Source organism: Amborella trichopoda, chromosome 6 (genome assembly GCF_054954075.1).
Source record: "Amborella trichopoda isolate Santa Cruz 75 chromosome 6, AtrichopodaSantaCruz75HAP2 v2.0, whole genome shotgun sequence".
NCBI classification, from domain to species: Eukaryota; Viridiplantae; Streptophyta; class Magnoliopsida; order Amborellales; family Amborellaceae; genus Amborella; species Amborella trichopoda.
Genome location: NC_142341.1, coordinates 50,639,241 through 50,658,586, shown reverse-complemented (window position 1 = coordinate 50,658,586; position 19,346 = coordinate 50,639,241). Strand labels below are relative to the sequence as shown.

The 19,346-nt window shown below is 35.6% G+C and overlaps 2 protein-coding genes across 8 annotated transcripts; one reads left to right on the top strand and one right to left on the bottom strand.

Annotated features, from left to right (window-relative positions):
• The first annotated feature begins 290 nt into the window (after positions 1-290).
• LOC18448736 (Basic-leucine zipper (bZIP) transcription factor family protein) lies at positions 291-9,259 on the top strand. 4 transcript variants are annotated; one of them, XM_088869153.1, is made up of 6 exons: positions 291-578; positions 877-1,834; positions 6,578-6,710; positions 7,046-7,130; positions 8,351-8,700; positions 8,878-9,259. In XM_088869153.1, the coding sequence occupies exons 2-5, from the start codon at positions 1,218-1,220 to the stop codon at positions 8,680-8,682; spliced, it is 1,167 nt and encodes a 388-aa protein (XP_088725279.1). In that variant the 5' UTR covers positions 291-578; positions 877-1,217; the 3' UTR covers positions 8,683-8,700; positions 8,878-9,259. The 4 variants fall into 4 exon arrangements, with proteins under 4 accessions (XP_088725279.1, XP_088725280.1, XP_011628735.2 ...); XM_088869154.1 differs by having other exon boundaries at positions 711-1,834; XM_011630433.3 differs by having other exon boundaries at positions 8,351-9,259.
• A 2,621-nt stretch (positions 9,260-11,880) lies between these two features.
• Positions 11,881-18,114, bottom strand: LOC18448737 (ER membrane protein complex subunit-like protein). 4 transcript variants are annotated; one of them, XM_020676367.2, is made up of 8 exons: positions 17,721-18,114; positions 16,966-17,028; positions 16,787-16,879; positions 15,302-15,349; positions 14,353-14,424; positions 13,429-13,487; positions 13,229-13,319; positions 11,881-12,358 (listed from the first exon to the last, which is right to left on the bottom strand). In XM_020676367.2, the coding sequence occupies exons 1-8, from the start codon at positions 18,054-18,056 to the stop codon at positions 12,209-12,211; spliced, it is 912 nt and encodes a 303-aa protein (XP_020532026.1). In that variant the 5' UTR covers positions 18,057-18,114; the 3' UTR covers positions 11,881-12,208. The 4 variants fall into 4 exon arrangements, with proteins under 4 accessions (XP_020532026.1, XP_006858860.1, XP_020532027.1 ...); XM_006858798.4 differs by having other exon boundaries at positions 17,751-18,114; XM_020676368.2 differs by lacking the exon at positions 15,302-15,349.
• Between the last annotated feature and the right edge of the window lie 1,232 nt (positions 18,115-19,346).

Below are 19,346 nucleotides of genomic sequence, written 5' to 3'. Positions count from 1 at the left end.
CTAACGGTCTAAACGTGTTCTTACTATTTATTTCTGAAATTATTATTTATAATTTTTAAAATTTAATTATTTTTTCATATTCATGATCTCCATATTAGAGATTACATGACCTTAAAAATTAAATAAAAAATCTAAAAAATAAAGTTATTAATACCCCCGTACTTCTACGTATGCGGGCTTGGCCACATAGAAACCAGGTCCATATTTATCCAATATCGTCATATTCATAAAACTATGAGGGTAATTTAGTCTATTTGAATAATAAGTTTGAACACGCATCGTAAGCAATCGGTTCTTTCACAGACTATATAAGAGCAGTCAATGGAGGTGAGAGATTCTTTTTCTTGCAGTCTTTTTCCTGGTCCGCTGAAAACCCTAAAGCTTTCGAGCCATTTTTGCCCTAATTTACAGTCTCCTTTTCTCCTCGAAGTTTTCAATCGTAACCCTAATTTATGTTATAGCGCCTGCTTCTGCATGCATTGCGGGGTTCCATGGATCTGGTCGCAATGCTGGTTGTGATTCATGATGGTCGGGCTTGGTTCAGTTTCTAGCGTTTCTGCTCAAGTTCAGTGAAAGAGGTAAGGAAATGAAGTTGTAGTGCGAAGAGTGTGACATGGAGTTTATTTGTGTTTTTTTTGGGTTTGGAGGAGCGATCATTGTTGTAAAAGGGTTATAATACCAAGGTTCTGTTACTTTGTGATTTTGTGCAGTTTGAAAAGAAATTAGGGTGTTTGATATGCCAATGGAGAAACTCTCTCTACCATAAAAAAAAGAAAAGAAAAGAAATGGAGAAATGCTGGTTTAAGCTCTGCATCTGAACTTGTGGATATCAGACTTATTCTTAATATTGAGTGAAATTTTGTAAGTTTTTTTCAGGCATTAAATGGTAAGGAGGGATGCATCTTAAGATTTTGGTGTGAAGGTGGGTGTGAAGGAGAAGAATTCGATTTCCATCAGAGAAACAGGCTTACCTTCTGAAGTGGACAAATGCACATATTTCAGGGCTTACAAGAAGCCCCCAAGCTAAGAAAGTGCAAGTGCTGGAAAATCCTAAGCGTTGTTATTCATCAGGGAAACGCCCTTATCATTCTCCATCTTTAAGGTCATTGTGCTTTAGATTCCAAAATAAAAAACGAGGAAAGTTTAAGTGTTTTACACAGTGAAGGAGAATTTTCCCAGTCAACACTTTCCTGTAAAGTTTACGCTTAGTCATTACAATGGAGAAGGATAAATCGCCTTCTCCAAGTGGGCTTCCTCCTCCCCCCTCAGGTCGCTATGCCGCCTTCCCATCACCAACCAATGCCTTCACTGTAAAACGTGAGTCCTCACCTGCTCCCGCTCCTTCTCCTGCCTCTCAAATTTCCCCATCGCTTTCTCCTTCAAGATCTGATACCCAAATGCCCGATTCCACTGGTTTCAGTCATGACATTAACCGAATGTCCGAATTCCCGCCCAGGGCTCGTGGGCATCGACGAGCGCATTCTGAAATTGCAGTTAGGCTGCCTGATGATATTGTCTTCGATCGAGCATTGGGTCCTGATTGCCCTGCTTTGTCTGATGAAACTGACGAGGATTTCTTTTCAATGTATATTGATATGGAGAAGTTTGGGGCAGCTGAGTTAACTGGGGGGCCTATTCAAGGGGAGGGAGAGAGCTCAGAGAGAATGAGACCGAGGCATCAGCATAGCCAATCGATGGATGGGTCGACGACGAGCTCGATCAAGCCGGAGGCCTTGGTGGGTTCAGAGGGGCCTTCGCTTGCAGAAACCAAGAAGGCCATGTCAGCTGCCAAGCTTGCCGATCTTGCTCTTCTTGACCCTAAGCGTGCAAAGAGGTATGTGATGTTGGCCTTTAAGCCACTTTCTTGATTGTTGCTTGGATTGAGAAATTAATGTGGCTCTGTTCGTGTAGATTGTTCAAATATTACATACATTGCTTGCATTATCCTTGGAAGTAAGAATATATGCGGTGAATCATCAGTGTGAATAATTTCTGACGCCATCTTATTAGATGGATATATCATGTTTCGATGATACTTTGCTAGCTTTTTTATCTTTTGTGTTTCTCATACAAGAAATATGTATTCCTTTCATTCTTGTAGTCCTGTGCATTTTGTTCTCATTTAAATTAAACAATTGTTTACTCTCCTTTGCATTCTTTCAGAACTTCCATATGAAGCATTTTTGGAGGATATCATTGGCTAAGTAGATAATGTGAAGTTCTGTTTTTTGTTTACATGTCTAGCATTGTTTTAAAACGTCTAGTTGACTTTGGACTATTCAACTTGCCCTTGGACCCTATTGAGTCATGTGTAAATAATAATTCCATGAAACTTGCCTAAGTGTGACACTCATGTACCACTCTAATGCATTTTTACAATAGACGGGCCGAGCTGAGTTGACCTGCCTGACTCAGGCTTCGGACCTTAGAGTGTCCTGACCTGAGTCCGGGGTTTAAAACTCTGGTATCTAGATGCGTGTGCGTGTGCGTGTGTGTGTGTGTGGGCATGTGCGTGTCCATGTCTTTGTGTCTGTGTGTGGGGCTTGGTTCATATAATAGGTGGCATGTGTTAGTGGCTCTGAGAGATATATTCGTTAGTGGGGCTCCTCACATTTGATTTCCACCTTCCATGTCATACTCTGGCTTGAACCTGCCCTGCCGTAGTTATTTGCAATGGATGGGTGGAAAATAAGTGTGGGTTAGAAAGTTAATCATAATCTTTGATTTAATTGTTCCTTTTATTATTTATTGTTATTGTTTTGTTGTCTCCAATTAGGAATGTAGTTATTTATTATTGTGGAGAATTGTTCTGTAATTAACGTAATGCCACGACTATTGCCTGGAAAGAAAATCTATTAAGTCTAATTCTATAAAAAAAAAAGGAATTTTCATGATTCTATCACATGATGTTAGCCATAAGGACATTATTTGAAAATTTTGGATTTTGTAAATGTCTAGGTCATTGTTGGAAAAATCACCCGTTCTAACCGGTAACCACCCGGTTAGATTATTTAAATATATATATATATATATATAAAATCCCCAAAAAAAGGGATTTTATTTGTATTGTATTTTTAATGTTTTTCATAATTATAGCAAAAATTGGAAATTGTATTGGCCATTTTTAATGTTTTTTGGAAATTGTTTTGGCCATTAACGTATATTTTTACATTTTTCCATCTTTTTTAGAAAATTTCAGAAATACATTTGAGCACAAATCGATTCTTTAAAATTCATTTTTTTTTAATAAATTTTCAACTTCATTTGGATGTGCTTTGTCTAATCATTCTTTAAATATACTTTTCATAATTTAGTAGATTTTTTTTTGTATTTTTTATTTTGTTTAACACTTTTTTGACCGCCCGGGACTTCCCTAGTTAGAACAGTTGAACCGGCCGGTTTACCGGTTAGGCCGGTTGAATCATTTTCAGACCCATGTCTGGTTAACCGTTCCGATTTGATTTTTCCAACACTGGTCTAGGTGAGTCAGTAATATAAATTGTTGACTGATCACCGAGTGCTTTTTGTCAATGGTTACGAACGTCCTCCTCGATTCTCAGTTTCACACCATCACCATATTGTCTAATAGTCGATGGAATTTGGTCAGTTAACTTTAAGTGACTTATGTTTATAATAGACCACAGGGAGCAGTAAATCTTGGTCAAACTAAGTGGTCATTTGAAGTCCATCCATATTGTTTAATAGTTGATGGAATTTGGTCAATGAACTTTAAGTGACTTATGTTTATATTAGACACAGGGAGCAGGAAGTCTTGGTCAGACTAACTGGTTATTTGAAGTCCATGTTTTCAGACAATGCTATATCTTGCATATGCATTTAAGATGAAAGGCAAGTGTAGTCAAAGTGCCTTGATGGGACTTGCAAATGCTAGGCAGGAATCTGAGATTCCAGGCAGCCAGTATTATCAATATTAAAATTAAAAACATAATTATGTTAAATATTTTTATGCATGTCTATATGTATGGACGTATAAATGCATATACATGCTATAGTTTTGTTTTTCTTTATTCCTTTTTTTTTTTAAACTGTGCACAATATATTACTCCCTTATAAGGTATACCATGCTCTAGATTTGTTATTTGATTATATATGAATAATGTAGTCTGCATTGGTCACTGATAGAAAATTGATCATATGACATGATTATTTTAACAGTCAATACTAGTTAGCATGGATAAATATGAAATCTTTAATTCAGAGAAGACTCGCAAGTAAATCAATTTACATTGCTTAGGACAGAAAAATGCAACCTTGTTTTTACGTAATAACGATGTTACTAGCTTGGGTTCAGGGAGTTCATTTAATTCCCATCTGTAGTAATGCAACATGGAGTATGTTTGGGAACTTGGCACTCCTTGGTTGAAGTCGGCCAACTCGGCTGTTTTAAAATGTGAGTGCAAGTATTGTGGTTTTTGTTATTGTTGTTGTTTAAAGTCAATTTCAATTCTAAACTTCTTGTAACCTCCTGGGTTGATTTTGAGATATGCCCAACTCTCATGCCATCTTGGTTAAACTGGGCCAGGAGTAAAGTTTAACCAAAAAAACTTCTGAAGTGTCACTTCTATGATCTTTGAGTTGAATACACTTGCACGCTCACATGCACGCACCCACACTCACACATCTATTTAAATATCTATCAATGATGTTAAGACTGGACCCAATTGGCCAGTTCAAACCGGTAACCTGTAGGGTCTTGTATACTCTCTGGACTGGATGGTCCAGTGAACTGGTGCTGGACAGGTGGACTGGTCGGTCTTCCGTCCAGCACCAATCCAGCTAATCCCGAGGGAGCATATTTTTATGAAAATGGCCCTCTTTTTCTTTTGAAATGAGGGCCAAAATTTGTCCCTTTATGGGGTTTTCTCATCCTTTATAAACTGTATTGTGGCATTTTGGTCTTTTTCTTATATTTGGGATGATTTTGGAGTTAAAAATAGATTTTTCAGAGAGAGAGGTAGATCTAATTTGGTGATTCTCTCTCTCTCTCTCTAGCTGAAACCCCCTTTAATTGGCAAAATGCTGACAACTTTCGGAGAGGATTTGGTCATCATTCAGCCCTATTTCAGGCCTCAACTGAGTTTGTTAAATCCTTTTTTTGATTTCTTTGTTTTATTTTTGGGAAAAAAGAAAATATTATATTTTCACTCTTTTGCAATAAATGATATGTTTTTTAAACAAATCAATGCAATCAGTTATTTCTTGTATTCACTTTAATGGTTGCTTGTGCTTTAATGAGATTATTGTTGTTGTTTTTTGCTTGTTTGGTAGCTTATGTGCCTTTTTTCCCCCCAATTTTTTATATAGATATTATTTTTGTGGTTTTATGCTTTTATTTACTCTTTATTTTATTTTTGGTTATTTAACACTTCAATAGTTAAGTGGAACTATGGAGAATATTGAAAGATGTTTTTTTGCAGTTTCCTTGTGCATGTTCATTTTTTAAATTGATATAAAAATTAATTTTATTGTCTACTTTGTTAGTTTTTTAATTACAAAATGCCTCTATGGAAAATAATGAACCATGGAAATTGTTCCATAGTTTAAGGTTTTTCTTTTTTTTTTGTATTTTTAGTTTTTAGAAAAGTTTTTTTCTATACTTTGAGTAAATGATTTGGATTTTACACAACTCCACTAGTCCACGTTACAAGTTTAACACTCCACAATCCAGATCCCATAGGCCTTAAACCTTTTGTTTTGCCTTCAATAGTTCAATCTCACTGTTATCTTCATGGTTTGTGACTTAATAGGTTATTGGAGAGTATCACATATTATGGTGTTTGTTATTTGATTTTTGTTCCCAATAACTTTTTGGATTTTCTGACTTTTATATATTTTTTCCATAATTTTCCTTACTTTCCTCATTTTCTGTTATTTTTTATTTATTTGACGAGTTTCACTGCTGAACAAGTCCTGTCTGACCAGACATTGTCCCTGAACCGGTTCATCCACCAGTCTAGTCTTAATGAATTTGATATCAATATATAAAAATATACATGCATGCACACAAATACATATGCACACACACTCTCTCTCTCTCATGCACAGGTATGAGAGAGAGAGAGAGGGTCATGGTCCCTGAACCGGTTCATCCACCAGTCTAGTCTTAATGAATTTGATATCAATATATAAACATATACATGCATGTACACAAATACATATGCACACACAGTCTCTCTCTCTCATGCACAGGTATGAGAGAGAGAGAGAGAGGGTTTTGATAAGCCCCTTGGCTAATTTTGTACGAGTTCGCCCAAGGGCCACACCCTAGCCAGGAGTGTTTTTTTTTGAGAGAAATTGTTGATGTGGTATTAAATTTAAAGAGTATTGCAAAATTTAGTACCCCTTTACAGATAGGGACAGTTAGTAGAAGGCAATATAGACAGGGTTTGTGCCAAAAGCCTTCAGTCATTCTTTTTCAGCTCTATTATCAATCTAAATAAAAAATGATTTGGAGATTAAAAAGTGCTCCTAATTTGTCACTCCAAGGATGGCTCTAGAGTTTAAGAGTGTTCCTTTTCATGGATGCTTTCATAATTATCATTTTGAATCTGTGCAGAATCTGGGCAAATAGACAATCAGCTGCAAGATCAAAGGAGAGGAAGATGCGGTACATAGCAGAGCTAGAACGGAAGGTCCAGACGTTGCAAACAGAAGCGACCACTCTGTCTGCTCAGTTGACTATGTTACAGGTATATTCTTCCTCTACCCATCTTAGGCATATTGCAGCACCTATAAACTCCAAGAGTAACAGTCACCTGTAACTGCTGATAGCTTCTATTCTATGTTGTAGATGAGTGCTAAATAATTTGAATACCTGTACTGCTGATAGCCTCTTTTCTGTTTTATAGCTCAGAGTAGTTTTGATATCTGTATTGCTGATAGCTTCTGTATTATTGCTTTGAGCTTAATAATTTTTAGAAACTAATTATGTCCTGTGTTTTAGAATCATGCTTTGCAAATCTGGTACGGTATTTGCATAACTAATTTCTTTGAATAACTTGGTGTACTGGCTCATTATGGACAGAGAGATACAAATGGTCTGACGGCGGAAAACAGTGAGCTGAAACTACGATTGCAAACCATGGAGCAGCAGGTGCACCTTCAAGATGGTAAGGCTTCATTGGAATCTTTATGCATGTTATGTGCATTTCAAGTTGGTCCATTTTGATTTTTGTGTCAATGAATGCAATCTGTGTGTTTGGCAAGAAAGTCTGGCTAATGATTCATTAGAACTTGTGTTGTGCATTTTTTTTCCCTGACATTGATTTCCTAAAGAATTTATCCTGATTTGAGGAAGCTGTCTTGTAAGTCCTAGAGCCCCATGCAATTTTTTTCACTTTAAGTTTGATTGTTTAATCGTCCATTGCGCTTTTTGCTGTTATCATTTTCTTGGGTAGAGATTAAGGATCACAGCCAAGTAGTGAGGTGTAAGGGAGTTTTAACTGGAGGGGGTTATGGTTAATTGAGTTTTTAGAGTTGTCGGTTTGAGGCCAGCGATCGAGGAGTGGATCAAGATGGATCTCATATCCTGGCTACTTTTTAGTGGTGTTTAGAGGATTCCTATGCATGCTTTTGGCTCACGTGTGCCCGGCTAAATTTTTAGTGAGGTATCATAAAAATACGATTTGCAAGATGTGGATATACTTCCTTTGGGGGCACTAAAGCTCACATTGGGTGTTAAAATTAAACGGTTAGCTGCTTATTCTGTGGTCTCCTGGGCATGCTTACCAAGTAAGCTGGTAAAGAGGCTGATTCTCAAGTTAGAGATGGTTTGAGTGTTTTGGACTCCGTTCCTCATTGTAACTCAGTGAATGCTATATACTTCTTTTGCCAATATCAATTTATTTCATTTGATAAGTAAGTGAATTTTTACCCATTTCTTGTTCATCAATCAAATTTATGCATGCTCACCAAGTAAGCTGGTAAAGAGGCTGATTCTCAAGTTAGAGATGGTTTGAGTGTTTTGGACTTCGTTCCTCATTGTAACTCAGTGAATGCTATATACTTCTTTGGCCAATATCAATTTATTTCATTTGATAAGTAAGTGAATTTTTACCCATTTCTTGTTCATCAATCAAATTTATGCATGCTCACCAAGTAAGCTGGTAAAGAGGCTGATTCTCAAGTTAGAGATGGTTTGAGTGTTTTGGACTCTGTTCCTTATTGTAACTCAGTGAATGCCATATATACTTCTTTTGCCAATATCAATTTATTTCATTTGATAAGTAAGTATTTTTACCCATTTCTTGTTCATCAATCAAATTTATCATATAATATAAAGAAAATTGAAGAAATTTGGATGGCCTTTGAACTCCTTTTTGTCTATCAGCTTTGAACGATGCCCTAAGAGAGGAGGTGCAGCGTCTAAAGTTGGCAACAGGGCAGGCAATGTCAAATGGTGCACCACTGATGAACTTTGGCTCTTCTTTTGGGGGAAACCAACAGTTTTATCCCCATAACCAGTCTGTACACACTATGTTAGCTGCTCACCAGTTCCAACAACTCCACATCCATTCACAACATCAACATCAACAGCAACAGCAACAGCAGCCACAACAGCATCAACAACAACAAACTGTGGACCTGAGAAGCAAAGGAGCCATCTCTTCTCAAAACCAAAGAGAAAATATCTCAGAGTTCAACACTGGGTCCAAGGAATGATATCTGAGAGAAATGGAGGTTAGGCCAGTTACTCAACCAGCATTTTAGGAAAGTGTTCCCTGTTCTTACTAATTGCCTGACGGAAAAGTTTTGCTATGATTCAGTGGACTTTGGAACCTTTGTGGTTTTCCCGTCCACCGGATTATAGTATATTTGCTATATATTTTGACCTATTGTTCTTTTAATGATTGGTAGCCAATGGTTTTCGGACTTCATGCCAAAAACTTTGCTTATCTGCACCGATGTAGATCTTGTATGAGATGCATTCGGACGCGCATTCTAAGGATGGTAAATGGATTACCAGTCGAGTCATGTATCTATACCTCAAAATTGGCAGAAATGCAGTGATGTAGTTGGTCCTAAGTAGACTTCATTTGTTGGAAACTTCACTAATGTATGTTGCATATTGAATTGTACCCAAGTGTTGTAGTTGTGCTAAGTAGACATCATTTGTGGGAGACTTCACTTATGTATGTTACATATTGTAATTGTTCCCTTAATGTTGAAATCCATGGTCTTCAAGTGTGACTTTGTATTTCCTTTAGTGATATATATTTATTGGGTATGGTTTCCTTAAGGTTGCAATCTTGAACAATCCAATTAAGTCATACCTTTAAATTTGATCATAACATGTAAAATATTCTTAGGAGTATCTCAAAATCTATTTTCAAATCTACTTACAAAATTTGAAACTCCAAAAATAGTTAAAATCAAGTAGATCTATAAACATATGAAAATTTAAAAAATGGATGGTCTAGATAATGTGTTGTAAGACCACTATTTTTAGGACTCAAAAACCTTTTTTTGCTTTCATAATCATACATCTTGATATTGAGACCCTCAATTAGAGGGTTTTTCAATATTAAAATAATATTTTCCAATGGATATTTGACGTGCATTTGTAGTTCTACATTTTTAAGGTTGCGACCTTATATAAACTTTACTTACCCAAAAAAAACCTTATATAAACCTTTTCCATATTTATTTCCAGTTAGCCAGCATATGAGGCACAGATGATGATTCGTTTTTTTTTTTTTGAAGTATGTAGGTCTCATTTGTATTTTATTTAGGGAAAGATGATGATTCGTTTTTTTTTTTTTTTTAAAGTATGTAGGTCTCATTTGTATTTATTTAGGGAAAGGTTTCTATATTTTCTCTACAACATAGAAGATCTATGTTTCTCTTACGATCCAGCTGTCCAATTTTGATTGAGAGAGCCACTCACTGTTTGATCTTAGATCCGACATTTTAAAGTATCTTTTCATTGGAACGTAATTATAAAAAATATTAAAAATAATTTTTTGATAAAAATATATTAAAAATAATATTTTGATAAAAATATATAAAAAATAATTTTTTGATAAAAAATATTTAAAATATTTTTTTGATAAAATATAATGACCAAAATACCTTTTAAAATTTTTAGGGTATTTTGGTCATTTCATTTATTGGAAATATTTTTTACTAGTGTGAGTTTAATACATGATTGGATGTCTAAAATTTGGTGTTATTTATAGAAAAAAAATTAATAGTTTATAAAAAAAAATTAAAAATAAAAAAGTGTAGAAACGTGACATTCCGATAGGGGCAATTTTAACCCTATTCAGAATGGATGGTTAAATGAAAGGGGGAAGTATATGAGTTTTATGTTGTAGAGAAAGCGTTGAAAGCTTGTCCTTTTATTTGTATTGGGTCCCACCCATCCTTACTCTGGTCTCTCTTTTCTTTTAGGTGGCCAGGAGATTTATTTTAAGGGTGAGTTGTATATAAAAAGCTTGTCCTTTTATTTGTATTGGGTCCCACCCATCCTTACTCTGGTCTCTCTTTTCTTTTAGGTGGCCAGGAGATTTATTTTAAGGGTGAGTTGTATATAAAGGTTGTCTATGGTTTCGAGTGTAAAAAATCTTGTGAAAGCTTAAAAACCTAATATCATCCTTAGTTATAAAATTTAAAATTAAAAAAATGACACAAATCAAGCAAATAAGAAATTTTAAAAATCTTGAAAATATACGGTTTCGATAACTTGTTATGAGATGCATTATTTTTTGGATTAAAAAATTATTTTTTTATCTTAAAGTTGAGATGATCAATTGGAGGGTACTCTAATGCAAAACATTTTCCTTGTAAGATTTTTGAGGTGTACTTTACTTCAACAGTACAAGGTTGCAACAGAAACTTTTTTTTTATTTTAATCTGTAAACTTTTTCTTTATTTTATTCTGTCTCCTACATACTGGAAGAAAAAGATTAATCGCTTACCTATTAATAGGATTAAGGCTGGCAACGAGCTGGACCCGGTCCAAGGCCCGAAACAACTTCAGCCTGGTCCGGCAAGGCCCGGCCCAAATATGTAACAGTAAAGCCACCCTGGCCCAAAATGACCTGGCCTGGAAACCCACGGCCCGTCCCAGACCATTGGCAGCCCCAAGGATAAAAAGCAACCTGGTCTCTCTCTCTAGACATGAAGTGTTCCCTGCGCTTGTAAAAATATAGGTGGCCAGCGATTTATTTATAATCGTCACAAGAGCATGAGAAGACCATGCGTGCATATTTAGCTCTTTTTTTTTTTATTTGAGGTATGCCCCTTCGAATATGAGAGGAATAGTACAATTCTAAATATTATGAGTTCTTCCCTTTCTCGAAAGTTAGAACACGAGACAGAAAAAAGAACAGAATTTTTCCCTTTTCAAGAGATCGCAAAACGAAGAAGAGAGAGAGAGAGAGGAGAGAGGAGAGAGGGAGGGTGCAGCATTCATTGTGTCAGACGCACATTTGGAACCACACGCATCTGCTTTTGTTAGTTCTTCCGTGGCATGCTCATGCCAATTTTACTGGGCCTTCTCTCTCTTTATTTTTATTTTTATTTTCTGAATGTTAATTTTACAGGGACCTTCTTAGCAGATTAATTAAAAAACATGGGTAAACAGGTTTTTGTTAGGTTCTTGTTCGTTAAGGGTTTGGTGCAAATTTGCTGCGTTCAAATAAGCAGGTGATAGAAACAGACCCCACACAAGATTGGCTGGACTAGAGATTAAACACTTGCTACAAGTGTTCACCAAGAGGTGGGTCAGAAAATAGTATTATTCTCGATTAATGGTCCATGAAAACTGGGCCTTAGATCAAGGATATTTGTATATAGGGGTAAAATTAGCATAAAGCCCAAAGGTCGTTGTATTCTCTCCTTCTCAAGGTATAACAATTAGAAGAAAATATTTCAGATTGCATGCTCAGTTTAGCAAATATCATCACCTAAACAGGGACAACAAAGGAATGTCCTTCCCTCGGCCTGCCGTGCTACAAGAGATGATAATCTCCATGAAAATCCATAAAATACAATACACAGTTGTCTGAGGAGCATTTTCCGCCAATTTTCGACATTCAAGGTAAAAGAACTACGGCATGAGAAAAGGAAAAATAACTATCACTGAATCACAAGTATGAAAATCCATAAAAAATAGCTTCTGTTTTCCTCATCTCAGAGAGAGAGAGAGAGAGAGAGAGGGTCTTTTTTGACAAATCTTTACTTGTCACCTCCGACGAACACCAGGGTTTGCAACACGTGCCCCAGCTGGTGCCCCTTGGGTAGGTGCCTGACCATTGGCTTCCGGCTCTGCCATGTTCATGGCTTGACTGAAAGCGTTCATCACAATAAGCCCTAGTGGGATCATATACATCCACTGAAACACACAGACTTTTCATCGTGAATTTCTTCTCTTATGTTTCTTTGTTAAGCATTTAATGATAAATTCTATCTTTCGAGACAAATCAAATAGGTACCAAGCAGAGAAAACAATAACAATGATAACAATATAATAGCAGCAACGTTCAGACGAATAAGAACAACAACAACAGTAGTGCTATTGTGAGTAATGGTGATGATGATAATTGTTTTCTAGGATGAGAAAACCATGTAAGATGCTTTTTCTAATAGGTGGAACATCTGATTTTTAGAGTTCCGAACATTTTGAAACATGATATCTGAATTTGCTGGGTGCCTTTGAAACAATAAATAGGCCATGAAATGGGGATGTCTCAAGTATTTCATGAGCTTGCAACTTCAAAACATGGGGTAAACGAAATGCTCGTGTTTCTAGTCCCAAGTATTTCATGAGCTTGTAACTTCAAAACATGGGGTAACTGAAATGCTCGTGTTTCACTAATTGAGATCGACACAAAGATTAGCAGGCCCGTAAATTACGGGTATTTGACATAGTCTTGTCTCAACGCTTGCAAAGGCACCAGTTGAAATGCAGGTATTCCAAATACCCGAATTTTATTTTACAAGACATCCTTTTCTGATAAACAAGTAGCTTTGGCAAGGGATTTTGTTGTTATTCACCCCCAAGACAACTACAATGAGGCACAGATATCTGATTTCAAATTACTAAGAACTAGAAATCCCACCTCTTAAAAAAATCACATGACAGTTTTTTTCTTACTACAGTGATGATAGTAGCAATAAGAAACAAGAAAAATAGTAATCCATCAAAGAAAAAATAACAATAATAGCAGCACTATCAGTAGTGATGAAATTGATAGAAACTCACATATTTTGCCCAAAAGGACTTCTCCATGGGCTTTATGCCTTCACCCTCTCCATTCTCACCACCAAGAAGTTCCTCAGCAAAAGCTGGAGTCCTGCAAGCACATCACATTGTATATGTTTCATAGTAAAAGCATAAAAAACTGAGGATATAAAATGTATATCGAAAGTCCAAATAGTACAAGATTAACTCATTTGCAATACCTTGGTGCCTGCTCACTGTTCTTCAGCACAGTAAATGAATTAAACGACCACTTCTTTGGCTGCAGTTAATGCATGAAGTTCATTATAAGGAATTTAAAAGTGGAAGAAAAATGTAGTTCTGCTGCTATTTGGGATTAAATAAAAATGAGAAAATACTATTGGAGAGCTGGGAGTTCTCTGAAGGAAGACTGCATTCACCCATATCAAGGCAGTCGGAAGCCACACAAAATTAACAGAGAGAAACTCAGATGCACAAAGTCCATCCAGGTTAGGTAGATATAGCCCTAGCTAGACTTAGACTGTCGTACACTTCGTAGACAGAGCTACATTTGAGGACAGGAGGGAAAGACTCGAACTGCTACGCACATTATAGTTTAAACTAAACCAAATCATACCCCAATCCCTTCTGCACCCCTCAACTGAAGAAATCAGAATAACTCCTCATACAAGAAAAGACTGAACAACCTGATCCACCTAACTCCTCAAGCTTCATTCCCCTACCACGTCTTACCCATAAATCTATCCTGCTACCCTCCTCACAAGAACAAAACATGAAAATTTAATAAAGATGGAAAAGGAATAAGGACAAAAAATGTGAAAGTGGAGGAGAGAGATCCCAGCCAAATCATTTATACAAGCTACTCTGGGTACATTTTCCTATACCCTCCTAATACACATCTTTTAATGGACTTTCAGTGTCCCGTACTTACATTGGAAGGGGTGTCAACTGCCAAATAATTTTAATCTCAAATAGTTCAGTGTGAGGAACAAATCAGACATTATTAAGCTTACATAAGATGTATGATAATTCAAACCTCAATATCTTCATACAAGTAAATTCCTTTATATAGTATCACTCCAATTATTAGCCACAGAAAATTAGAAAGAACTGCCTCACGAGTAACAAGCCAAAGGCAAACTCACTTGTTTCATTGACCGAGGATATGGACATGCTCCTGTAGAACCATAATTAACAGCCAAAATTTTCACTCCATCCTGGAAGAGAGCATATTTACAGAAATTAGCAGAAATCCATCAACTTTAATCCAAGAATCCTGTAACTCAGACACACAGTCAACTTATCAGAAAGTCCATTCGATATTGGAGCATATAATAGACAATACAAGTCTGTGTACGAAGGATGGAAGAAAATCATCAGTATCTTCATACAATGAATATCATGAGTCATATATAAACATGTTGCAGCTGATTGATGGAACTGGCAAGGGGACAATTTTTCCTTCCTTAAGACAGTAATCCTCAGGATAAACTGAATAGGTAGGAGTTTTGGTGCTGCCAAGGTTAAAATCAGTTGAGAAAATTCACAAGTAACTCAAAAAACTTCCATTAGTACAATCTGCTGCCTAATGATGCTTCACTTTTGTAAATCATAAAACAACAACTACTAAAATCAGTCGAGAAAGTTCACATGTAACTAAAAAGCCTTCCATGTGTAAATCTGCTGCCTAATGGTGAGTAAATCATAAAACAACAACTACTACTACTACTACTACCACTGCTATATTGAAAATGATATCCACTCAAACAACACACAACCTCAAACCACTTGATTATAAAAGAAAGAAAATCATGAGGGTTTCCATATGCTTCCTCATCACATCATACCACATGAGAGAAAGCAAAACTAAATTGAACCAGTTTTAAGTGAAATGATGATTACATAATCAGCAGATTTAGATATCAGGGAACCTGATAAGATGAGGGTACACGTAATGCATACAAAGAAATAACATGCAAATCAAACATCTTGCTCTAAATAAATAAACCTCCCCAAAGCACAGAGTACTATTTGAATCTACAAGAAGATTGCAGTGACAATCCCTAAAAAGCTGGGGTTGCAAATTCATAATACCATGTGAATAACAAAATGTTCTTCCAAATCGTCCAGTGGCAGGCACCTCTAAAATAAAAAAAATAAAAGAAGTTAAGCAACCCTCATAAAAATATAGAAAGCTTATCTTTTTAAGAAGAAATATGTTGAATAAAAAATCTATGAACAAGTTAACGTGAAGAAATATACATTGATATTAGAATCTGTTGCAGAACCGGTAAGATTAACCAAAGTTCAAAGAAAACCATTACAAACAGAAACGCAGCGAAGCAAAAAATATCCTGAGGAACAATGAGACACTAACCCTAATCTGCTAATCATCTTCTTTTTGTCATTACATAAAATCATCTCAGTAATTTCCTAGATCAATGAAGAAAGGGAATTTACTCCCTTTTAGTTCTATAAACATCTATACATCATGCAATGGTTGCATTTGATTTTTGGAAGACAAGGCTTTGGAAGCTGCAATTTCCATAAGAAGAGAAAAGGAAGCTGCCATTCAACAAATTAATGCCATTTTGGAAGCCACAGGAAGAGCAGAAGCTTCCGAAAATAACCGTGCCACGTCGCATAATTAAACAAGGGAAATGCTACAGTTATGGAAGACACGGATTCTAAAGCCATGTTTTCTAAAAATCAAATGGGCCCTAATTTACCAACAAACATGGAAGACTACTATGCTTCCAACCCCCCACACCACCCTGACCCACCCTGATCTTTTTCTTCGAAAGATGTAACCACCATATTCTTTAGCATGCAAGAAAGTAACTTTCAAATTTTATAGCATGTCCAATATGGATGTCAAAAATAGCAATCTCCTTAATGATGATTTATGAATACTTTTCATCTTGGAACCTATTTACCATTTTTTCTAGCTCATTTTTGCGCTTTTGATAAGCCAGCTAATCATGATACTTTCTTTTGACTACTTGCGGTGCAACTATATGCTCACATTAAATCCCATGAATGAAAACATCCCAGACCCATACTAACTCCACCCTTTTCTCTACCAACATAACCCTTTAAACTCCACCCCTTTACTCACCCATAGAAAAAACTCACCCTCTAAACAATTTACAGTATCTTAATGAGATCCTAGAAATGGTAAAAACAATTACATGAACATGAGAAATGTCAAATCATTAACCAATATATAGAAATGTCAAATCCTAGAAATGTAAAAATAATTACATGAACATGAGAAATGTCAAATCATTAACCCTTTCCTCTTCCACATATAACTTTCTGGTTCTATAAAATCTTCTTACTTATTGTAGTCTGAGCACCCAACCCGTGGGATGCCATCCGTATATTAAGCTCCTTGTAATTTTTCTACCTTATATAAAAAGTCAACATATTTTTTTTTGAAAGTTAAAGAGTCAACATATTTCAAAAATATATATAGCATTTCATCAAAACATATAGTGTAGGCCCTATATGAGAGGCTACAAAACCATATGTACACAAGACAAACATTATCGGTCAAAAAGAGGCAAATCAACTTACAGCTTTAACTGATGAAATTGTGTATTCTCCATTAGAATTCAATATATTAGATGGCACCCTTATCCTATAGAACTCGTCATTTTTTAGCAACTCCTGCAAGGTAAAAAAATGGAATATGAAGCCTTAAGGAAGCCATGTAAAACTGCATAAAATAAGTACAGGGGTAAAGAGTACATTACTCTGAATATTTCCTTTTCTGTATCAGTCAAGGTATTCCTTGAAAGGCGGAGCTTGGTAAGGGTCTGGAACACAAAATTCAGAAATCACAAACCACATTCCATAAACAATACACAAAAAACAAGAAATTCAATAAAACATTCGTAAAAACCCACAAATGAAGTGAAAGAGAATGTCACGATCCATCATTCCAACAGAAACTCAATTACAATTTTTTCTATATTGTCAAGTAAATTACAAAGTTAAATCTACAAACAGAAACTCAACTACCATTATTTTTGTATTGTTGGGGAAATTACAAAGTTATTATGCTTCCAGTAAATTGTATAAATAAATAATTTGCCAAAACATGATAAGTTTATTTGAATGAGCAGTGAATACAAAGTAAGGTTGCCAGTGATTTCGTAAATTACTCTTTCCATTCCCTATTAAGCTGAAGAAACAAAATGGTTGCCACCTTATCTGGCTGATAAAACCAGGCCAATTTCACTCCTTATCTCTAATTTGGATACTAACCAATCCCAACATAAGAATCGAATATTTTTCAAGTCCATTAGAGAGAGAGAGAGAGAGAGAGAGAGAGAGAGAGAGATTCCTGTGCAACTCTATCATATTGACGCTCACGTTGTACTTAAAGAATATGAGAGAGAGAGAGAGAGAGCTACTCCATTATACTGATAATCATGTTGTACAAAAAGAATATGAGAGAGAGAGAGAGCAGAAAACCAAAGGAAGCAAATCAATTCGATCACGAAACCTGAACCAGAGATCTATGAGAGCAAACCACCTGGCGACCATGAGGCGAGGTCTTCAATCTTGCAGTGAAGAGACCCGCAGGCAAGAACTCTCCATCTCCAAAGGCGTGTTCTAGGGAAAACTGGACCTTCGAATCAGAAGAAGAAGCTGACGAAGATTCGAAGTCCCTCCCTCTCTTGGAAGGCCTCATCGGTTGCAGGTATTCGAGATCAGAGAGCTTCGATTTCCCCGAAGAAACGAATTCATCATCATCTAATAAGAGTTCATCGGACTCAAAACCCACTGATCTCGACACTGAGAAGAGAATGCAGAGGCAAAATATTGCAAATTTTCTCATCTCTCTAATACTCACCTCCTTTTCGCCTCCAGAATTTTAAGAAAGAACGAGAGATAGTGGCTTCAAACTTTAAAGAAAAAAAAGATGGAGGGCTTATATATAAATGTTGAACAATTGTTTCATGCGGGCTGGACGGCACTTCTACAACATGCGGTTTAGAGTATAAATAGGTAGTCCATCTAACCAACTGTTCAAATCTTTTTTTAATATAATTATTATTTTAAATTTTAAATTTTTACATTTTTCATATTTATGAACTTAATGTCTTTTTTTAATATAATTATTATTTTTAATTTTTAATTTTTACATTTTTCATATTTATGAACTTAATGTTGGAGATGGACACGGTTTCTATGCGGCCAGCCTGCATATTGTAGAAATGTGAGCTTGGCAAAAAATATATTTTTTTAAATATAATTTGATCCTAATTTTTATATCAGATATAATTTTTAATATGAAGATCATGAATATGAATTTTTCTTTAACTAGAAATAATAATTATATTAAGAAAATATTTAGACCTTTAGTTACAATTGTTTTTTGATGGACCATCTATTTGCATCCCAGCATATTGTAGAAATGCGGTCTAGCCCACATGAAACAATTTTATGTTAAAGATTATATATTCTCTAAAAATTGGGATTGTCCATAAATGTTAGGTCACCAATGTGTCAAATGTGTAAGGAATAGGAGTTAAGAAAAAAATGAAAAAAATCCGAACTGAAATATTTTTAAGAGCACGGTGGCTTTCTCTCTCTTAATTTGCTCTTATTATTCTTGTAAGAGACGGACAATTTATCTTTTTTACATAGAGATCACAATCACTTGTAAATTTTAAAATGGGTGGTTGTAAGAATATTATTGAAGGAAAATATTTATATAAGGTTGTAACCTTAAAACGTAGAATTAAAGATACACTTCAAAAATCCATCGAAAATGTTGTTTTAATGTTGAAAATCCTCTAATTAATCATCTCAACATCGGGATGTATTAATTTTTTGAAAAGAGAATACAAACCATAAACTTCAACAGGGGCTCAAGCAGTACTACCTACCACCATAGCCCAAGCCCCATTCTCAATCTCTTTGATCTACGTATATTAAGCCCAAGCCCCATTCTCAATCTCTATGATGCTCCGCAGAAAATGTAATTTGGGATTTTTTGAGGGAAAATTATTTTTTTTTTAAAAAAATGGATACATGAGAGTTAACTTTTCAAGAAGAGCAGGTATGGCATGCTTTCGTGGGCACGCACCGTATATTTACTCGTATATTTCTTATTTCCTTTAAT

Coding starts and splice junctions, on each gene's coding strand:
- LOC18448736 (XM_088869153.1), top strand. CDS start 1,218: ATGGAGAAGGATAAATCGCCTTCTCCAAGTGGGCTTCCTCCTCCCCCC. Junction 1,835..6,577: donor GACCCTAAGCGTGCAAAGAG/GTATGTGATGTT, acceptor GAATCTGTGCAG/AATCTGGGCAAATAGACAAT. Junction 6,711..7,045: donor CTCAGTTGACTATGTTACAG/GTATATTCTTCC, acceptor CATTATGGACAG/AGAGATACAAATGGTCTGAC.
- LOC18448737 (XM_020676367.2), bottom strand. CDS start 18,056: ATGAGAAAATTTGCAATATTTTGCCTCTGCATTCTCTTCTCAGTGTCG. Junction 14,425..15,301: donor AACATTTTGTTATTCACATG/GTATTATGAATT, acceptor GCTCTCTTCCAG/GATGGAGTGAAAATTTTGGC. Junction 13,320..13,428: donor AACAGTGAGCAGGCACCAAG/GTATTGCAAATG, acceptor ATGTGCTTGCAG/GACTCCAGCTTTTGCTGAGG.